The sequence below is a fragment of the Scatophagus argus genome, chromosome 12 (genome assembly GCF_020382885.2).
Source record: "Scatophagus argus isolate fScaArg1 chromosome 12, fScaArg1.pri, whole genome shotgun sequence".
NCBI classification, from domain to species: domain Eukaryota; kingdom Metazoa; phylum Chordata; class Actinopteri; family Scatophagidae; genus Scatophagus; species Scatophagus argus.
Window position 1 is genome coordinate 8,135,891 of NC_058504.1, and position 22,715 is coordinate 8,158,605.

A 22,715-nucleotide genomic window follows, 5' to 3' on the forward strand; every position below is an offset into this window, starting at 1 on the left:
TAATACAATACAGATAAAGTCTAATCCACAGGACAAATTGGGTTTAGGCCCAAAGGCCAAGGTCAAACTGAGGCTTCAAAAGGGATGTCTGTATGAACAAAGCAAAATGGCATGCTATGTAGTAGCTCAGTACAATTAATAAAATTTTCAATGTTCCCATGGACGACTGTGATTAAATATGAAGAGGTGTCCCAGCATGGCAGTGAATGAAATGAAAAGTGTCATGTGTCAGTAGGCATGATCCTAACTTTAATTGACAGGTTGTCATAGTTCAGGCATTTGGGAGGCAAATAAATCATTCACAGCCCAGAGAGACAGAGACCTGAGACAATTCATGCTTCTGTTCCAACAAATTAAGGCCATGTGAATGTGCAGAAAACCAAATGAGAAAAGTATTATTTTCATCAAAAGCCTAAATTTATGCTAGTGGCCACTGTATGCTGCAAGTTTATTGCGCCTCACATTATGACAGTTAAATGGAATGAACAATATACTTAAAATTATGCTATTCTTAGTATTGAGGCAGAAGGTTTGTCCAGAGCATTGCACTGGTGACAACAAAAAAATCATGAGTGAAACAACAACTTAACAGTCATAATTCTGCTGTATTACATTAATTAGACTGCATTTCAGGAATCTTTTCCTACACATTTTAGGGCCTTGTTCAAATGGTGCTTTTTGTGGCAGAAAAGTGTTTCCAGGATAATGGGAATGCTGAGATGCAGCACTTGTGCAGTGAAAGAAGAAACACACATTGTAACCAACTTAATGCTATGTCAGAGGGTTGACTACACAAAACATCAAGCTTACAACTTGTAGTTTGGCTCACGGGCCACATTCAGCGTCCAGGCGTTCTGCTCTCATACATGGGCTTTCCTGCCTCTGTTAAGGTAGACAAGCTCAGGATAGACACACACGGCCAGAAAAGGTTTCTTCTCCATTTACTTGAGTAATGGGTGATGAGTCTGACCCATCTAATATGTGATTGGCTGCCTGAAAAAGTGAGTACCCTAGTGTTTTTTAAAAAGATATTTAGATATTTTAAAAAAATATTGCACAAAAAAGGTGGATCGCTCTGAAAAAGGATGCAGCACCTTTCTTTTGGCAACTGCATGCTGCCTAACAGGTTCTCATATCACTGAGAACAATGAAAAAAGAACAAAAATATTTCTGCACAGAAAAAATACAAAGATTTGCATTTAGTTGTTGTTCTTGATCAACAAATGTTTTAGGATGATACAGAGAGAGGCTTAGTTGGAACAGTAACTGTTGAAGTGAAAAGCGTAGATTGTCCAGTATAAACTAGAAGGATACATAGTTATAATATAATTTGATGTGGTTATTTTGCAGCCTGATGGAGATTGAGAAAGTTTTAATACCACTATCTGCCTTGAATAACTTTGAATAATAGTGTGCCTTTTGTTTGGCGGCACTTTAGAGACTGATAATGCAAAATCCATATCTGTCCAACTGTCTTTAAATGAATGTAGTGATTTAATAAAGCGAAGGGAATGTTTTTTTTATACAGGTTACAGTCTTTGATAAAACATGCTGGTAAGAATTATTAATGTTCAATTTCTTATATACTTTTTCACAACATTCTTTCTACAATAACACTGAAAGCATTTGTGCTGCAGATCTGAATTTGTCTACTGTGAAAGACACATTATTTAGCATTCTTCTGCAGTTCCTGTGCATTCCTATCACAGATTTAATTTGAACTTGTTGATGGAATCGTATCACATAATCATCAGCTGAGTGGGTAAAAATGTTCACTCAGTGCAATGTCAAGGACCAGTTTTCATCAGAATACCAACTTGCCTTGCATTACCTCATTTGTCCCTCATTTTCCCAAATATGCACCTTTTCTCCCACTTTTGTGGCATGTGTGATGTCCAGAGTGCAAATGCTTGAGCACAATGTCAGGTAATGGCATTCATCTTCACTGCTATGAAAAGTCAAGCTCTTACTGGGTAAATAAGAGACAATATTAGATGAACTATTGTAAATGGACTTGCATTTATATAGCACTTTTCTATTGTACCAACCACTCAAAGCGCTTTAAAACACATCCCACATTCACCCATTCACACACTGATGGCAGAGGCTGCCATGAAAGGTGCCGAACTGCTCATCAGGAGTGATACAGTGCTTTCTGTTCAAAACGTCCTGCGATATTTCTGTGCTCAGCCATTCACACATGCACTCACACATCAATGGCACAGCCATCAACAGTTGGAGTTCTTGCCCAAAGACACTTTGACATGATCAAACCACCAGCCTTCAGCTCAGTGTAGGATGTGCTCAGCCTCCTGAGTCACAGCAAACCCAAATACTTGATAAACACCTAATTGTTCTAAGTGATTTTTATATCAAAAATGTCAAGCAATCACTAATTTCAACTGCTCACATGTAAGGACCTTTGAGAAATTATGCATTTTTTACTGACAAAATCAATTACAAAATCACCAAACTTACATTGTTAATAGTCTCCATCATCTTTGAAATTAATCTATTAAAGCATTTTCTTCACAAATTTAATTGCATTTACATTAATTTTTAGATGCTATTTGGTGAAAACATCTATGTGAAATTACATGAGTGTGGTTTAATTATCAATGAGTACAAAGTTGACGGCACTAAAGTGAAAATGAGCCTAATAGTTTTACTAAGTGCCTTCCAAAAAAAAAAAAAAAAAAAGACAGTTACCAAGCTTCACTCCTTCTGCTAAAACAACATCATTAAAGGGTGAAACTTTTGTGTGAAATACAGCAACCATAATCCATTATAACCCTAGTCCCACATATACATGGAGACACTTTAAGTTGCTTTTCTGAATTTCCATTATTTCCTGCAGACATAATAAAATAGCATAGGATCAGAAGAATCAACTTTTTATTGGCAGTATATATGTATTTTTACATACACATACTGAATTTGACTACTGCATTTATCCCATCCTTGAACACACACACACACGGAACACCCGGCAAATTACATGCAGTGAAACACACACAGAAGCAGTGGGCAGCATCAAGCGCCCGGGGAGCATATTGGGGGTTAAGTGCCTTGCTCAAGGGCACATCAGTCGGCTAATGAAGGGGGGGGGGCATTTTTCTCGCATTAATCACTCCACCACACCCAAATTTTTCCTGCCCGTCCGGTGGGGGAATCGAACTGGTGACCCCCCGATCACAAGTCGCTTCTCCAACCTTTAGGCCACGGCCTAGACAAGATCTAACTGTTTGGTAAAGCATGTGCACATAAAATTTCATAATGTAATTCTGATATGATTTCAAAGACAACTTAGAGTTTTTCTGAGATATTAAAGGACAAAATATGGATGGAGCAGTCAGTAGTTTGCAGCTTTTCAGTCTTACCAACTGCCAAGTCTTGTTTTTTGTTTGTACCATTTTGCTTTTTTAAAAATCTTTTTCTGAGTGTAACTCAGTGCCTCCTTCAAGAATTTAACACAATACTATTAAAAAGACCAAGGTGATTTTGTTGAATTATCCATCAATTAGTCTACAAGCAAACAAGCAAAAGTGCTTTAACCATAGCACATGACTGTCTACCTGGTCTGAGGTAATTATAATCATTTTGTTGAAAGAATTTACTTCAATTACAAAACTGACATCTACATTTTTTTGTAAATAGGGATTAGGACTGCTAATCAGAAATATTAACAGTCATTACAAATATTTGCCTAAAACTGAGATAGTTATAAATAAATACATTAAACACATTGCTGCTCTATACACTGAAAAAAAGGAAATACTGGGTCTTTGAATTTACAAAATTGACTTAGTAAAAAGCAACACAATTTATTTAAATTCCGTTTGTGAACGTGGTTTAATCAAGTAGACTTAAGTTGTTTATACAGCATGTGGAACTAACTGGTTTCTTTCAAGTTGAATCATATTGATCAAATTAAAAAAACAAACGTATTGTCATCGAGTTTAGTCTCTGCTGATTTGAATGTCGCCAGCAATTGTCATTAATCCCTCCGGAACAGAAGGGGGCGCTTCCACGCCGGTTACGTGCCAGGAAAAAAACAAGAAGTAGAACCCTCAAGCGGGAAAGGCCGTTGGAAAATGTCCATGCTTTACAGCAAGAGGTCATGACCTAATATATGTAGCTAAAGGTAAGTTCTCTTCATATTTATGTTCCAGTTATAGTTACGTGGGCGATAGTCCACTTGAGCGCTGTTTTCACACAGTAACGTAACATAACAGTTACAACAGCCTGTTAACTCCGTGTAGCGTACTTGTAGCCAGAGACATTATAGCCCGTTGGAGAACTCTAGCATCGGTGTGTTTTTCTCTGCTGTGTCCGCCCGGCTCCCGGGCCCGCTGCTGACCACAGCACAGCCATTGGGTAGCAACCGTTAGCCGGCTTCGCCCCTGCATGCTCCAGATGGAGGATCGAGGAGGAGGGGAGACGAGAGCGATTAAGTTAAAGTTAAAATTAAATTATGACGTGTGTGTGCGCGCGCGTCCACAAAGTGTAATTAAATAATTGTCTACATCTGTAACTTTTGTGATTTTGTTTTATTTGCAAAAGCTTTGGTTGATTGACTGACTGTGTCTATGCGTTTTTACTGAGACACCTGGCTGATGCTAAATATTTTGTTTAATGGTTCTCTGTCCTATTTGCATATCATACATTCAAAAGGCTCTGTAGTGGTAGGTACTGTCACATTTATGTAAGCTCTAGATTTGCATTTTCATTTCAGATACATTTTAAAAAAAGAATGTGAGGTACTTGGATTTTTTTTCATTTTTTCTTGTGCAAATTGTCATTTGTCCAGGTCCATTTTTCACATTTGATTATAAAAGAAGATCAATGCTTTTTTCTGCAAAATATTGCTGGTCTAAACAAGCAAGTGTTAGTCCTTGTATTTAAGGACCTATGCATTTATTTGAACATGATAGCATTTTTCCATCTTGTTTAGAATTTTTGTAATGCAGTGAGCCTTTTTGTTCGGACTTGCATTTTGAGGATGAATGATATGACTAATGATGCTCTTGATTTATGTTGCAGGACTAGGTCCAGGGATGTGGAGTTGTAAGGCGTGTCCAGAAACTGTACCAAGTAGGCCCAAGCTTTTACATCACTACAAGTTAAAGCATCCACATTTTGGACGTAGTTCTCGCTATCCATGTACATACCAGCACTGTCCATGCACATTTAAGACTTGGAATGCCCTTATTGTCCACCAAAGTAAAATCCACACCACAGGTGTTCCTCACAAAAAAGAAGCTATATTCAATTGTCACATTTGTAGCTGTAGTGATTTAGCATCAGACAAGGATTATTTTTCTCATATAAATGCACATCTCAAACGAAATGAGACAGTCACTTGTATGTTTTTAGGTTGTGACTTTAAGACAAACATTTATTGTACTTTTAAATCACACAAAAACCGAAAACACCGCCATCACACATTGGTTGATTTTAAACCAGAAATAGTTCTAACTACAAGGATATCATCTGTGAATGAACTGGAAGAAAATAGTGAGGAGTGTGTTGAGCAGCCAGATACTGCCATTCCTTCAAACACTCATTCTCATACTGAAGACTTGCAGATGGTCATTGAGCATAGATTTGCAGCCGCTTTGCTGAAGTTAGAACATTTGGTCCATGTGCCAACTTCAGCTGTAGATGAATTTCTCGGGGAACTCCATCATTTAATCTGTTCTGCCCCTTTGCCATTATCTTGTGACACTGTGCGTGACATCTTTCTTCAGAGAAACCTGTCTGTTGATGAACTTGTAATTAGAGAAACGGTTGATGCAATTTGTTCTGGCAATCCAGTGCAAAGGTCCATACAAGAAGGAGGATCTCTAAGTACAGCCTATCTGCGTAAGCAGTATTACAAGGATAACTTTGGGGTTATAGAACCAGTTGAATACATTCTTGATGCTAAAAACAAACGCAGTTACCAGTATGTCCCAATATTGAAGTCCTTACAGCAGCTGTTAAATAGAGAGGATATCATTACAAAGGTGGTTGACGGTCATCAAAGACAGGAAGGCACATATTCTGGTGTGACACATCAGTACAGATCCACAAGGGACGGCTCTCTATTTAAGGAAAATTGTTTCTTTGCTGGAGAAAAGCCAAGGATTATCCTAAATTTTTATGTTGATGACTTTGAAACCTGTAACCCACTTGGCACCTCACGAAAGAAGCATAAGCTTTGTGCTGTTTATTGGGTATTGGCTAACTTACCTCCAGGGTCTCATTCTGCATTGTCATCCATCTACTTGTCAGTATTGTGCAAAACCGATGATGTGAACACCTACGGTTATGATAAAATTTTTGAACCTCTTTTACAGGATCTAAAAACTCTTGAGGAGCTTGGTGTTTATGTCCCACTGTTAGGTGAGTCACTTAAAGGTACTGTATTCAGTGTAGTGGCTGACAACCTGGGAGCTCACAGTGTTGCAGGATTTTTGCAGAGTTTTTCAGGGGAATACTATTGCAGATTTTGCACAGGAAGTAGCAGTGATATTCAAAGACATTCAGTAGCATCTGGTGCTTTTAGTCTGAGAACCAAGGAGCTACATCAGACCCATGTCAGACAAGTCAAAGATACAGGTACAAGTTGTTTTGGAGTGAAAAGGGAATGTGTCTTCACACAAAATCTGTCTCATTTTCATGTCATCTTTGGTTATCCTCCTGATCTTGCCCATGATGTGTTTGAGGGTATAATCCCAGTTGAACTTGCTCGTTGTCTGACAGTGCTCATTTCAAAAAAGTACTTCACATTAGCTGAGTTGAACATTGCCATTTTGAAGTTTCCTTACAAATGGGCTGACAGGACAAACAAACCTCATGTTGTGTCACAGAGTTTCTCCAGCAGAAAAACAGTGGGCGGAAATGCTCATGAAAACTGGAGTTTGCTCAGGTTTTTGCCTTTTTTGGTGGGATCATGTGTACCCGAGGATGAGCCTGCATGGCTCATCCTCATGGATCTGAAGGACATCACTGAGCTTGTTGTTGCCCCCGTACACAGTGATGATTCACTAGCTTTTTTAGAAAGCAAAATCCTGGAGCACAGGCAGCGGTACCAAATATTGTTCCCAGACATCAAGCTCATCCCAAAACACCATTATTTGGAACACTACCCCCAAATAATTAGGCTGTTTGGTCCAGTTGTTGGACAGTGGACGATGCGCTTTGAGGCTAAGCACAGCTTTTTTAAGCAGGTCATCAGGCATACAAGGTGTTTTAAAAACATTCCTCTTTCCTTAGCCTCAAAGCATCAACTGATGATCGCATATCATTTGAGTTCTGCATGTCTGAAGTCAGACCTCGAGGTTTCAGCTGTATCCACTCTATCAGTAGATTTGCTCAGAGAGGAAATAGCACAGACCATCAGACAGAAGTTCCCAGACACACCTGAAGTTCAGCTTGCACAGAGTGTGACAACCAGGGGCATTACATACAGGAAGGGTATGATACTGGCCCACAGAGCAACAGGTGGACTGCCTGATTTCAGTGAAATTGAACAGATCTGCATTTTACACAACAGTGTATTTTACATCGTCATTGAGCTCTGTGGTTGGTACAGACAGCATTACAGAGCCTTTGAACTCAGTCCATCACCCACAAGATCATTCACACTCGTGGCACCCAGTGAACTCCTTGATATCTATCCACTTGTTGACTACAAGATTGGATCAGCTCGCATGGTGACTTTGAAAAGACATATTGAAATAAAAGGTGATCTGCAACAATTGAGAGGAGGGTTAATGATAATTTGTAACTTACGTGTGTGTTTGTGTACTTGTCATTATTTGTGTGATATGGAAGCCATTAAAAAGCTATAAATTAGAATCCATGGGGTTGTTACTTAAGTTAAAATATTAGCAATTAAAAAAATCTTATATTTAAGTTCATGGGGTGTTAATTTGTTCTAAGCTAGCTTCATAATTCTATGCAGGGTGTCTACAGGTCCCTGAAGTACTAAAATGTCTGAAATTCAATTAAATAAATATTAGTTATCTATTCTGATATATTTTCCCACCATACTAACATATTTTATACTGGATTTGACATTTTAAATTATATTGATGTCTGATTAATATTCTTTGTGTTTCTACAGAGTAAAGGACTTGACCATGCCTGTGATTGTGAAGATCTTACTGACTGATGGCAGCTGTCAGAGGCTGAGTCTTGCACATGGAGTCCCTGAATCTCTTGAAGACCTTATGGCTGAAGTCAAAAAACAATGCAGCCTTCAGGGAAACATCAGACTTCAGTTTATGGACTCGTTGTTTGGGAATGAGTTCATGAACTTAACTTCTGTTTCAGAGGTGGAGGACAGAGGGACTCTACGAGTAATTGATTTGTCAATGCCCACAATGCAACAGGAGAGCTCTCCATTCCAACACCTCCAAGAATCAAGTCCTTCCTCAGCAAATGACCTCTCATCACCATTAGGTCAACCTGTGGATACAGATATACTGTCCTCAAATGAGTCTACAAGCTCACGGTCCTCCTGGCCAGATGTGTTTCATGTACCCAAGTTCTCCTATGACGCAGAATTAAAACTTCAGCAGGCAGGTTTAGTTTACATTCAAAATGGCACTGTACTCATTCCAGATCCCAAGTTGAAGTCAGCCATCCTTGATGGGTTAGTGCAGGAAATTGTGCAGTATAAAGTCTATGTTAGTGATAAGGAGATGGAACAAGTAGCCCAGAGTCTCATCAAGAAACATCCATGTCTAACTCAGAAGGGGTCCAGTACTGGATATGGAGGATGGAAGATGAGTTTAAAATATAAACTATCTAACTACCGCACACAACTGAGAAAACTGGGATGCCCAGAAGTGACAGTGAACTCTTTAAAAAACAAACCTGCGGGAAAGCGCAGCGCAGCCTTTGGCATCAAAAAGGCAAAAAGAGCAGAAGTTAATTTTTGCCCAACATACCCATCAGCAGAAACTGAGGAGAGTCTAGAATCCATGCGAAAAGCTTTACTCTTGGATGTTGGGAAGAGGAACAACCGAGAGGCTGTGAAGCTCAAGATGGAAAAAACTTTCGCATATAGAAGACATGAGATTGTTCGTGACGCACCGATGGTGGAAGATTTTAGGTTGAGATGGCCTGCTTTGTTTGAAGTCAGTGAGGTAAGGCTGTTACCTATACCTAATAGCACATCATGTGTCTGTGCTTCATCTCCCTCCTTGACTGTCCTGCTCTGCTTTTGTGTGATGGTGATATTCTCCCTGAATCTTCTGTGCTTTTTCAGATCAACGCTGAATTCAAGAGAATCACCACTGTTCCGCTTCAGTCCAAGTTCCTGTCTCAGCTAGACCTCCACTCCGACAATCTGATAAGGCTGTTCCAAAGGAGAGGAGGACAGCTAGGGGAAAAGCTCAAAAGAGTCGCTGCACAAATCGCTGTTGTAAGTGTTGCAGGCCTCCTACAGTCCTAGAATTTTTATTTTTAAAGAATTGGTGTCTTTTTTTTTTGGGGGGGGGGGTTGTCGATTTCTATGTTTTACCTCTTCTTTCTGTTCTAATTCCCTCCAATCATCCACCACCATGGAGTACAAGGCAAGGCTTGAAATCATAGGAGACGAGAAAAATACTGTACACCTATAGGACAGTCGAAGTAAAGTTAAGGTACATGAGCTCAATTAATACACTAATCTAGAACATGTCCTTTCAGTGTGATGATATAGATGCTGGACGAGAGTGTATCATCAAAGGAGTCTGTGTTTACATGGGCGAAGATCCAGATAACCTTCTACGGGAATATGTGGTATGTATATTAATCAGTACTTCTGCTTTTTTTCCACTCTTCTTATTCTCATTCATGATCACTTGTGCTGATATTATTCATCAATTAAAATAATATTTCTTATAATTTTCATCATCAGTGGCTTACTGTTTCATACCAGAAAAAAAATCTATACAGTGCTTTTTGTTGATGCTAAAAGAACATAAAAAGGTAAACTGTTCTCAAGACTTTTTTTCAAATTGCATACATACTGAAAGAATCCTGTGTGCAACGAAGTGGGTGAGACTGCATTGAAAGTGTTTCTTAAGGAACTGATAATGCTTCCACTTTATTAAATGTTTATATTTGCCTCCATTCAAACTTTCACCTTACCAAGATCTATAGTGTCACTGTTTTATGTTGAATAGTAATATTTTGATTTGGCTGTCTTACTTACCTTTTGTCTGTTTTATACAGAGCCTTGATGACAACACCATCAACGAGGCCATCGCAGACACCACTGTTGGGATCTACATCATCAAAGAATGTGCTTCCAGTGGTAACATTGAGGACATTGGCATTGTTCTGGAAGGCATCAAGGTGTTGAAATATCTTGATAATGTAGCATTAGCTGTTGCTATGTTGTTTGGGCTGATGTATGTGCTCAACCTGAACTACCCTGCTGACCTCCGCTACACCTTTGAAGTTATCCAAAAGATTTGGATGGAACTAGATGCAAGCAAGCTTTCCAACAAAGCACTTGCTTTGAAAAACAGGCTCTCTGAGTGAACTGGACTAAATGATGACTGCACTCTTTTCTTTTCTTTTTTTTTTGCAAATCTATGTCATCTATCTGATGCTGCAATGGTGGATAATTTTATGGCAAGATGGCCTGCTTTGTTTCATCCTCCAACCAAAGACAGTGTTCACAGGATTATAACCAGGTTACTTTTTTTGAAAACTAGCTCTTGCCAGTTTGTGGCACATTTAGTTAATGGGTTACAGTAAAAAAAAAAAAACTTTTATTACTGTTGTTGATATTTTACATTTGCTCTTAATGATGCTTTTAACAGTTCACAATATGTTTGAATCTACCACTACTGTAAGTGACTGAAGTGTGTCCAACAGAGCACTTTTTTTGGCAAATCTGTCATCTATCTGATGCTGTTCACAAGACTGTGAACGTCAGGCATGGTGGATGATTTTAGGGCAAGATGGCCTGCTTTGTATCCTACAACCTAAGATGGTGTTCACAGGGATATAACCATTGTTTTGTTTTTTTTTTAACACTAGATCTTACTTGCTAGTTTGTGGCATATTTGGTTACTGGGTTACAGTAAAAATTTTATTGTAACTGTATGCCTGGTATTTTATTTTTGCTCTTAATGATGCACTGCACAGTTTACAATATTTTGTAAGTTGTACTACTGTAGTTTTGAATACACTGATATTCTAATGGTTACAGCTTTGTATTTCTATGCTGAAATTACTGTATGGCAACTGCACTTAAGTCCCTTTGTTTGTGATTTGCAAAGAACAGTAAATTTTGTTTTTTAAAAGCAAAGCAAGGTTTTATTTTTGTATTTGCACACAACACAAAACTGATGTCTGCAGGCTTTAACAAATCAGGTTAGAGTTAGAGACCTAAACTGGGTTGTAAGGAAATAAAATAATAATTATAATAAAATAAAAAAAATAAAATTGCTTTTAAGTTACATAATATGTTTAAATAATATTAGCATTAACAAATCAAGTTTGTTATATTTGAAAATTGGGTATCCTGAACATGATAAAATCGCTTTCATACAGCTAATTAGTAGCTTAAACAAATAAGTTAATTCAACTTGATTATTTTCAACACCTGAACATGATTGAAATATTTTTGCTCAACAAGTAATAATTCATTGAGATAAATGAGGAGATTGTGTCAGCATTCCACATTCTTATCATGTGGGACCGATGTACACAATAAAATCAAGTAAATCGAGAGGATTATTTTTTTCAGTGTATGTGACAACACTTGTGTTTCCCTATAGACACAAACATATGAATACAATATACCATAAAGTTACCAGAGGTGAATGGTAGCTAGAAACTAGTTTGATTTAATGGCCCCTTACTTAAGAATAATTTTATCTTTCAGAGGGGAATGTCTTGTGATTTATTTCACTATATCTTTGCAGCTATATTTGCTATTTTCTTCATTCTAAGCTTTAAATTTAATGTTCCTTAGTCTGTACTACATAATGTATCATTATAGTTTTAACTAGCAAACAGAATAGTGAGTAGTTTCACTTAAAAAAAAAAAAAAAAAAAGGTTTTCTTTAAAGATTGTCTCTCTCATTAGAAATTCTGGAGTACATAAATATACAAATTTCCACCTCATAATGTCTCTCTATGTTTTCACATCACACTTGTGTAAACTGAATACTGGTCCAGGATTGGTCTCTAAACCATTTGTGATGTTCTGTGTACCTGTAGCCCTAAAATCTACATTCACTTGTCTGATAAATAAAGTTTTGATTACAGATAAGCAAAAGCACCAAAAATCTTTCTGCAAGACTTGCATTTACCTGACTCTTCCAAGGCCAGGTAAATGTTTCCCAGTACAGACCTGCTCTGAGGATAAGGAATAATATATGAAGGCTAAAATACAATGGTAATCTCCTGCTAGGAGCAAAAGTGCTGTAAAAAGCCTTTTCCAAGTTACTGCTTGAGAGGCAGTCAAATGTGTAGAGTTAAAGCTGCTCAGAGTGGCTAACAGCACTGAAGGCCAAAAATCCCATTTCCATCTGGATTTGATTTAAAATGTAAACACACTTTGTTGCACCACCGAAATCACAGCAGTGTTGCAACTCATGACATGTCTACAGGCATTATCTAATCCCTGTTACATTCAGCTAGTTTCTTGAAGTCCTTTTAGTCTTTCTTTTTTAGCATTTCTCTTGCTTGGTCACTCTGTACAAATTTTCTTTCGGACTCAGATGACCCTTAATTGAAGCTGATTGTAATATCTTTTGATCTGAGTCATGTAGACAAATAAATAAATAAAAGTCATTAACGAAGGGGTTACAGAAATCCCTCTTTCTACCCATTCTTCACATCACTTCACTGGGATCTGGCTCAATCGCAAGGCTGTTTTTCGTGATTAGGTCCTTGGTGTTCTCAGCTGAATGGCTCCTTTATCAGACACCATGGATTTTTTTTCTCCTTCTCTTCTCCCAGCTCAGTGCGAGAGGGGCTTAGATGTACCCCTCTCATCACCCCTTTTCCCATGCTCCACTTCTCCCCTTTCTTCTCCTCTGCTCTCATGTCCTGTAGGGACTTCCATCCAGTCTATGTGTACAGATGACCTGTGTTATCATGAACACCACTGAAAATGAATTTACTCCCCTCCAAATCTCCAGAGAAGGCCACCAACCCCTTCTTGTCTTTACAGTAACACATGGTTATCTAAGTTCTTCTCACTTACGCTGATACATGCCACAGGGCCAATGATGAATGGTGAGACGTGACTTTTTATGTATATGGACAGAGACAGTGACACTCAGCAAGACTGCAAGGTTATGACAGCCTCAAAGGCCTTTCAAAGCACTTACTGCATGTGTTGCAGACATAAAGCAAGACCGACTGGAGGTAAATGTCGAGTATTGCCATCGGACATCCATGCTTGTGAATCGCGACATACAACATGTGCTACACAGCCTGTATACAAGTATATCTTACATGTATTTCTATCATGTTAAATGAGAGCGATGAATATGCCACATGCCTATTAACATATGCACACACAAATCCATGCATGCACAAACATAAATGCAGAGAAATAAGCACATTCACACGTTCAGAAATATGTTGGGAAAATTAGCCTATTAATATGCATTCACAATATTGTGATATTTTCAAAGAGGAGTGCATATATTAGATACCAATTACCAATTTAGTCTCATGTGTGTACTTATATGCATCTTTGAATTGCTGATTGAATGGAGGCTCCATCTGACTATGGAGTGAGGGGATGTAGCAAAGACTTTCAGTATGTTTACTACATCATCAGTGCACAGTAAAACATACTGTCTTGTACCTCATAGATGGTAAAATTCTTTTGTTCAGTAGCTGGGAACAGATTGTTGATAAAAGCTATTGCAAAATGCTGGCTATTTAAAGGGCCCGCAAATTAGCATTGCATTTTCCTTAATGGATTGAAAACAGCTTGAAGAGAAAGATAATTAAGTGTTCTATTTTACTCCACTATTTGTAGCACATTCCAGACTTAATTGTGGCTAATTAGGCAGTGATGCGAGTACTGGAAAGTCGTGAGGTGACACACCTTTTGGAGGCAGCCACAAGTACCATCACAACCTTAGTGAAGAAGAAGAAGTTTCCTTGGTAAAGTTAACTTAAAGATTTCCATTGAACTCTTGTGATCGGTCATTTTGCATGTAAATATGCAGTTGTATAGGTACATTCTTCAGGTAGGTGAAGTGGAGTCAGCTGTACTTTTCAAAGGACTATTCAAGAGGATCAGTAAACATTACTGCAAATGTTGTACACTACCTGCCATCACAACCTTAGTGAAGAAGAAGTTTCCTTGGTAAAGTTAACTTAAAGATTTCCATTGGACTCTTGTGATCGGTCATTTTGCATGTAAATATGCAGTTGTATAGGTACATTCTCCAGGTAGGTGAAGTGGAGTCAGCTGTACTTTTAAAAGGACTATTCAAGAGGATCAGTAAACATTACTGCAAATGCTGTACACTACCTGCCGCAAAATAATAATATATAATATTACATGTCATGAAAATGGCAAATTGGTCAAGTTAAGGTTGGATGGGTACCAGGGTTTAACCGAGCTACTGAGAACTGTTATTACATTTAGCAAAAATGCGTATGTTTAATGTTTAAATTGCCCTTTTTTTTCTTGTAATCTTTTCGTTAGTGCTCAGTCTTATGTAACTGTCTACTCATGGTAATAATGACCAAATCCTGGGTTATTTGTCACCTGTTAGCACTCAGCCGTGGGCTAGGACGGACAGTTCTTAAGTGCTGTCTAGCTACAACGTACTGGACTCTATCGTGTGCACAGTTTGGTGTAAATTTTGAACTGAACTGACTGAACCCACAATGCACAACACACACAACATTTAGAAAAAAGGATAAAGAATAGCAGTCTTTATTACAAAACAGTATTTTAGAGATTTGTAGAGTCCTTAACTGAAAGGAGTTCTTCTTGAGTTACTAAGAAAAGGGAGAACCAGAAAATCCCCTTCGGAATTGTGGCAGGTGAGTGAAACTGATCAGTGAGTCTGGGCTTGGTTTGCAGGCTGATGATCTAAAGAGCAAACTACTCACAAAGCCGGACACAGTAGCAGTGTCAGAGGAACTGGACCTGATATACAGACGAGTCAAACAAGGAATCAAAACACTAGAGCAAGTTTACTGGCCTGTAGCATAGTACCACAATAGGTGACTGAACAATCTGGCAGAGTCTGGAAGAGTGAACTGGTGCTTGTATACTGCAGTCTTCAGGCGGAGCTGATTGAGTGAGAAGAGAGGCAGGTGTGCAGGTGAATTGGTGGGAGGGGAAAATAGATAACCACGCCCAGCTGTGGAGATACACTCAGGCATGTGTATACACACACACAGATTTAAGGCTGATGACCCCAACAGTTAGCTAATCCAAAACCGTTTGTCAGGTTATGGTGATGGGATGGTTTATGTTTTAAGGGGAGCATTGATGCAAGGGTGCACTCTGGCTCAACTCCATAAGAGTCCTTTAAAATTAGGTATCTACCGATAAGGAAGTGGATAGAACAGAAGACTTACAATAAAGTACAATAAAGAAACAATTGGATTGAAAGGATTTTGATTGTCTTTATTTTGGGTGAGACGTTGCATTAAAACGTTTATGTGTCGTACCCAGCACTGATCCTTAGGCTTGGCTCGGGTTGTTAAATCGTGTGCAAAGACATAATGCTAGCAAACATTCTTAAATCAAATGCTCAGCCAACTGCTTCAACAGATTAGAACTGGAATCTTTGGTGTTTGGTTCAAAATACAGTATAGGGCACAGAGATTATTCTACATCGATATCCAGTTATTCTTTAACTTGATAATGTCTGCTGATCTCCAATGGTTTAACTTTGCTTTTTCACTTTGCTTCAGTAATACAAGGTGTAAAGCAGACATGGAGTTGGGCATCTGTTTACTAGTTTATAATTACCAACCTTGCCCTACAGCCTGTTGACTTCTCTGCGCTTTAAGTGCCACAAGCACATTTCATGCAATTTACCTCCTGAATAATTTCTAATTGATTGGGAATGAGGGACTACACACATTGATTTATTGTTGGAATATGTGATCCTTTAAGGCAGTACATTTATAGGGAGAAAATGCTCTCCATATTTCATGTTGTCAATTCAGTGCATGCCAGTAGCACTGTGTTTGTTCACATTCCCACAGTCAGAAGGTTAGCATAATGCTGGTGCTGTCTGTCACTTAAGACCCTGGCTGAAAATGGGAGGATGGTGCAGCAAGGGATCAGTGTTTACCCACCTGGCCAATTAGAAGACAGAGAAACATACAAGATGGAGTCTGCCTCCAAGAGCAGGTACTAGTCGCTGTTATGGCACTGAGCAGTTGCTAGGCAACACCATCTATCCGTTATTGAGCAAACTTTTTGTTGGTATGGCTATTATATATATAAATCACTGGTAATCTCTACACTACAGATAAGGTGCTGCACTTATTCTGAGAAATAAAAAAAAACAGAACGTGAGGTTTGATTTATTCTTGCAAGGATGTCTGAAATTGATCTCCTCGGCCTGAGTAAGATCAAGTAATGTAAATACATTTCCAATCAGAAGAAATATTATAATGTGCGGGGCACTATATAAATGAAAGCTGTGAAAGTGAAAGCTATGAGAAAACATCACATTTTAAGGGAGTACAGATTTATCAGCAGCTTTTAAATTGTTCGACACTTGCGATTCTAGAGATTAATCTTATGTGAAATTCCAGGTAACAGTGCATAGTGTGTTGTAGTTTGCTAAAGGAAAGATGAGCTATGGGTTTCTGTAAAGATTTGATATATGCACCGCTTGGCAGGGGATGCAGAGTAAGCAGAAATGATGAGAGCGTTGACACGATGGCATACATCACATGGAAAGTTGTAACAGCCTATCGAATCTTTTTCAAATTAAATACCTTCTTTGTCTATTACAACAAATATTCGACATGATAAAAAAAAACTGTTTAATAATATTTAGTATAAGCATTTCTGTATTCATTTTTCAGTGTGGAAATATGCTCCTAGCATTGTACTGTATACTGCATTGCGTTATACTCAAGTAGTGGCACATCATATCAGCCTGTAATGCTTCAGTATCGTGGTTTTAGCCTACTGGAAAAATCCAGCTCTTAAGTAAAAATGGTTTGATTTGATCATGTTTATTTTGGGTCTGATATATTACCAACTTTTAGAGTGAATAGTCTGAATGAGTGGTCCATAATATAAATGTAAATGCATTATTTTACATCTAGGGTATCCTAAATGTAATGTCCTTGTAATACTGCTGACAAAGTGAATTTGCCTAAAGAAATAATTATATTTACTGCAGGCATGCTGTGTATTACCCACACTCAAAAATTCTGGATTAATGCAACAATTTTAATATCAGAGTTGGACTGCATGATGCATTACACAGAGAGAGGAAGAGGAAGAGAGAGAGAGAGAGAGAGAGAGATGAGGGCAACTAGCCAAATCATGTCTATTAGTACCACATTCTCCCAGATCCCCAGCATGAAAGGTACACTCCCTTACCAATGCATTTTCCCTGTATATGTAATTATTTCATTAAATATTATATCAGTCCCGAAGCCCACAGCTGCTTAGTTCAAAGCAGGTTTGGTATCACAGCCTAGAGCCCTATACTCACATGCGCACACCAACATCCCTCTCCTCTCTCCTTTTCTTTTTCTCACTCTGTCTTGCTCTCTCTCTCTCTTTCTCTCTCACTCAGGCACAGTCCAGCAGTGCCAGTTTTGCCCCAGGCTGACTGATCAAAGCAAGGAGCAACATTTTTGAATTCAGGGGAGGTTTGAGTCACACAGTCCCAGCATCAGGCTCTATGTGTTATCCAGCTTTGCTGTTTTTCACTATTGCAAACTACTATAATTCAAATGGAATTTTAATGGCCTACTCCTCTAAAACTGCATCATTGTTTTCTAGCATTTGTCTCTGGATTTGCCTCCTGCCTGATAATGCTCCCTGTGTTCATTTTGGTATTTGCTTAATTGTTTCATGCCAGGTATGTTGGTGGTTCACTTAGAGAATTTACGCAACATCCTGGTAGTAGTCCCAGAAATCTTGATATGCTTTTTGGCTTATTACCTATTATGGCAATAGCAGTACCAAATGCATTTGTAAACCCAACACTCCGAGCTGCATATGCAGAAATGTTCTATCCACAAGTGAGTTTTCCATTTCAGGTTGTTCATTTGATTGATTATCATGCCCTCAGGCTGAGAAAAATTCTGAACTACCCTGCTGATAAACTATATGAAGAAATTAAACCACCTTTACAAGCATCAACATGAAAGTGATTAATGCATCAATAATTAGAGTCCAATAATGTGATATACATTATTTTAAAATATGCCATTCTGCATAATGAGTACTTATGAGTACATAATTTCTACATGTAAGAAAGTATTTTTACTGGATTACAAGACCTGAGTATTTTTTCCATCTCTGAATTTAGAATCCCATAAACGACATCATCAAGATGTTGTTGTAACAAAGTAGAAGTATTTTTTTTGTTTTATATCTGATGTACTACTTTTGATTAAGTGTTACATTTAGGATGGATTAGTATATAGATTAGTCACATCCTTGACCCTTGCAGGACATATCCTGGTTCCATATAAATTAAACTGTAGGTGAAAACTTCCGCCATTATAACCTTTAGAAACTGAAGGAAATTACAATTCCTGTATTATGCAGGTATTGACATTCTCAACCAGCTGCCAAGCATGGATGAATTGTAATACCTTGAGGAGTTCACTTATTTATATTCATAGTCGTTCCCATACAGGAGGGGGCAGTGCAGTGAACCTCTCTGACTTCTGCCAGCGGAGGGATTCAGAAAGAGAACGATGTATAAAGTAAAAGTTTAAACCCAGGGCTTATGCACACAGAGACCATAATCCTAACAAAATCTCCATCCACTATCCTTCAATATCAACTTAAGGAGATGACCTTTGACTATAGTTTCGGTCACACACTCAAGGATGTGTTAAACAAGCAACTTAATCAATATGTGGAGGTCAGTTCCAAAGGTTTAAAACATGGAGAAAAGTCTTGATATGTGATGGCAGAGAGCTTACTGAAGTAAAAATTTCACACAGTTGCCAGTTGCCAGTGTGGGATTGACTCCTAGCTTCTTTTGTCTGCTTGTTTTCCGTGTTGTTTTAATGCAAAGTTTGTGGGGAGTGTTGCAAGTAAGTTTCACACGTGTTATGCAAATTATTTCGATTTGCATGAAAATAAATTCTCCTTTTCTTCTCTTCTCTCCCACCAGCACAGACACATGACTCCCATAGACAGAAAATGGGGTTTGATCCCACACAATGTTCCTCCTCTAAGCTGTGAGGGCGGGACATGTGTCTCCAAATGAAGTGTTTTGGGATATCAATGCTCCTAGACGCTGTCTGTCTTCCCTTCCCCCACTCAGTAAACCCACCAAGGCCAGATATACATGAACGTTATAGTTGATAGGATTCAGCAATAGCCAACTTATCAAACATTTTCGTCAAACATCTAACTGAAGCACACTGCTAATGGAGACCCATTTAATTACAGAAACAAATTAACCTTTAAATACCGGTAACAGCATTTAAATGCTGGTTGCACTCATTTTACATCGATTAGAACTCTGGTCTCTGGCTGTCTCACACACAATCAACCCCCATCCCAAATACCCCTTTGCTGTTGGCTGCAGCTGGGAAGCGAGGTGAGTATGTGGGACATCACAGAGCTCATTAATGTGACTGTGCAATCAAATCAGGTCAGATGGATACATCGGTGCCTAGAGGAGGGATTTGATAGCCAGCTCAGAAATGCCTTATAATAAGTTAATTAGACATTCACTTAATGGTCCTAGAGCTATGCTATCACTTGATAGTTCCTTGATAGGGTTTGGGTCTTGAAAATTGAGTGTCACAGACTAGTGCCTTATCAGTCCAGTGAAGTAATAGGAGAGTACTCATTTGGATTAGAAACAGCCTGCTTCCCCAATTAGAATTTAACCATGAGGACGTAAATAAAACTATCATAAATAAATCAATTTGTAAGCAATTTGGCAAAGACTGAGAGATTAATTAAGGTTTCTGGTACAGGGATTCTTCCAACGCCTTGCAGTATGTGACCCATATGTGCCATATTTGGAGCAGGGATATAGCTTGAAGCCAAGCACTGGGCATTTTGAGGGGTAGTCTGGAAGTAAGATGTCAACTTGGGGACAAAAATCTGTTTGTTTTGAGGATCTGCCTTACTTATGGGGTCAAAATGCAAGTCCCCATCACGTAAATCAATAAATATTAGGGTGAAGACTTGTTTTAAGGTTTGTAAGAGTAATAATTTTTTGTTTATCCACAGTTGTGGTTGCTGATGCACTGACACAGGGGCCTGGGCCCGGCCTTGGATTTGGGATTAGGCAACATTTATTGCTATAGTTAGGTGGTGGTTTAGCTTGGAAATGAAAGTAAGTCTATGTAATGTCCCCAGAAGTGAAGGAAACAAGACTTTCTCTCTCTCTCTCTCTCTCTCTCTCTCTGTGTGTGTGTGTGTGTGTGTGTATGTGTGTTGTGTGTGTGTGTGTTTAGTCTGCGGGATGACTGGGTGCAGGTTTTATTAACATGAACATTCAAAATGAAGTTCAGTAATTGTTTTTTCCTGCCCACAAGTATGACAAGCAAAATATCCACGATGACTTGTGTTCATAATGCCATAATTTGCAATATAAACTGCTCACAACGAGGTCTGTGGATTATCTTGAGCAACTGGGTCACGATTTCTGGAAAGACACATTACAGTTGAGTTTTTCAAATGCTTTATTTTTTTTCTTGCCACTTTGAGAGCCACAAGTGCCATCTAGTTCCATTATATTGAAGAGAAGTTGCTATATTTCCAAAACTCAACAACTAATACCAAAATAATCCAGATAGAAAAACAGCAAGAAAAGAAAATGTGATACATAATACTGAGGAATTACTCACTTCATTCTCATTACTTTAACATTCTTTTACTATTATTCACCCATTTTATGTCACCCTCAAGTAAAGTGGCACATCACACTGAGTGGTTACTGAGTAGTGACTCAGGACTAAAGCCAGTGAAAAAACCAACCTAACTTAACCTAAAGGGATACTTCACATTTTTTGAAGTGAGATTGTATGAGGTACTTATGCATATTCGCTTTATGACCTGCAGTAGTTGTGGTTCAGCGCTTCCTCAGTTTGGAGAAGCAGACAGGAGTACTAGCATGGAAGCTATGAGATACATGTACCTAGAATGTATTACACCACAGTTCAGTTGGTTTTGTCAGAAAATGTTGCTGCAGTATAGTACTGTGGGTTAAACTGACACAAAGAGGGTAACTAATAGACAGGTAAGGATGGAGTAATTATTCAGTACTCAATAACCACTCTGAATGATGCAGGACTTTACTTGAAGGGACACAAGAAGTTTAAATATTCATAAGATAATCATGAAATAATGAGGGACTACTCAGTAATTACTCAGTATAATGTATCACTTCTTAGGGTGAATGCAAACAGTAACTTTTGTATAAGTTATTAGTAATGAATGAGTCAGTTCTAGTTTTGTGGCATTCACTGGCTGGTTCAGAGTTAATGAGGAAGCATTCCTGCAAACAGCAGTCAGTACGATCAGTTCACAGGTATTCATAAGCTAATCATTAACTCATTAATACAAGATCTCCAAGTCTGGTCTCTAGTAACTCATGATTATCTACAAGGTAGTCCTCATTAGTAATTATTGAGGAAGAACCTATTAATGATTCATCAGTTATCAGGTTGCTCCTGATTTGTTCCTTCCTTGTTTCTTAATCAACCTACCATTAGTTACTCTGTAAGATGTAATTAGGATTTAGTCCTTAACCAATCTTAAACTAGCAGTTCCTCACTTGTTCCCTGGTACCTAGTGAAAGTAATGTGTATCTTAATTGTAATTTGTTGCCACTTTTCTCAAATTTAGTTCTACATATTAACACAAAAACAGGATAATAAAAGATTTTTAACTATAAAAAAAATAAGCACAAAGTCTTTTTTATTGCCTGAATGCAACTCAACTGAAACTGCTTATTTGGTTGGTAAGTGTTGGTGGTTGAGGATTTCAGTGTTAGATATATGTGCACGTAGGATGACACACACAAATTTTACAATATATTATAATATACATTAATCATAATTTGTATTCAAGTGGTAGAAAAAGTATAGCTTATTATGTACAAAGAATAAACACTGGTACTTCTTTGGTTGTGTGTATGTGTGTTACAATGTGACTGTGCCTTTGTGGTATCAAGTTAAGATACTCTGTATAATTACCTCTTGAAATAATAAAATGGTTGGTTCAAAGAAAGAAAACATACAGTACCTTCAAGTTAGGTGAGCTGCAACTATGTTTGTCTACCGGTGTGTTTGTCTTGTGACAGACTGACAACATTTCAAGGGTCTATCCTTCTTTCCACCCAGTGCATGCTGGAATAGGCTCCAGCCCCCCGTGACATTGAACAGAATAAGTGGATCTAGAACACGGATGGATGGATACAGTCAATGTAACAGTAACATCTGTCTGTCGTTCTCTCTTTCCCTCTCTCCATTGACGGTTTTCCAATGTTATCATTGTCACAGAACAGTGGGAATATCACAAGGGTCCTAAACTCTGATACACTGTCAGT

At 38.3% G+C, this 22,715-nt stretch overlaps 1 protein-coding gene across 1 annotated transcript; it reads left to right on the plus strand.

Annotated features, from left to right (window-relative positions):
• The first annotated feature begins 7,309 nt into the window (after nt 1-7,309).
• On the plus strand, nt 7,310-11,299 carry LOC124068633. Its single transcript, XM_046407030.1, has 5 exons — nt 7,310-7,731; nt 8,114-9,140; nt 9,263-9,418; nt 9,685-9,777; nt 10,213-11,299. Exons 2-5 carry the CDS (start codon nt 8,130-8,132, stop codon nt 10,522-10,524), a joined length of 1,572 nt encoding a protein of 523 aa, XP_046262986.1. The 5' UTR covers nt 7,310-7,731; nt 8,114-8,129; the 3' UTR covers nt 10,525-11,299.
• Nucleotides 11,300-22,715: the final 11,416 nt, after the last annotated feature.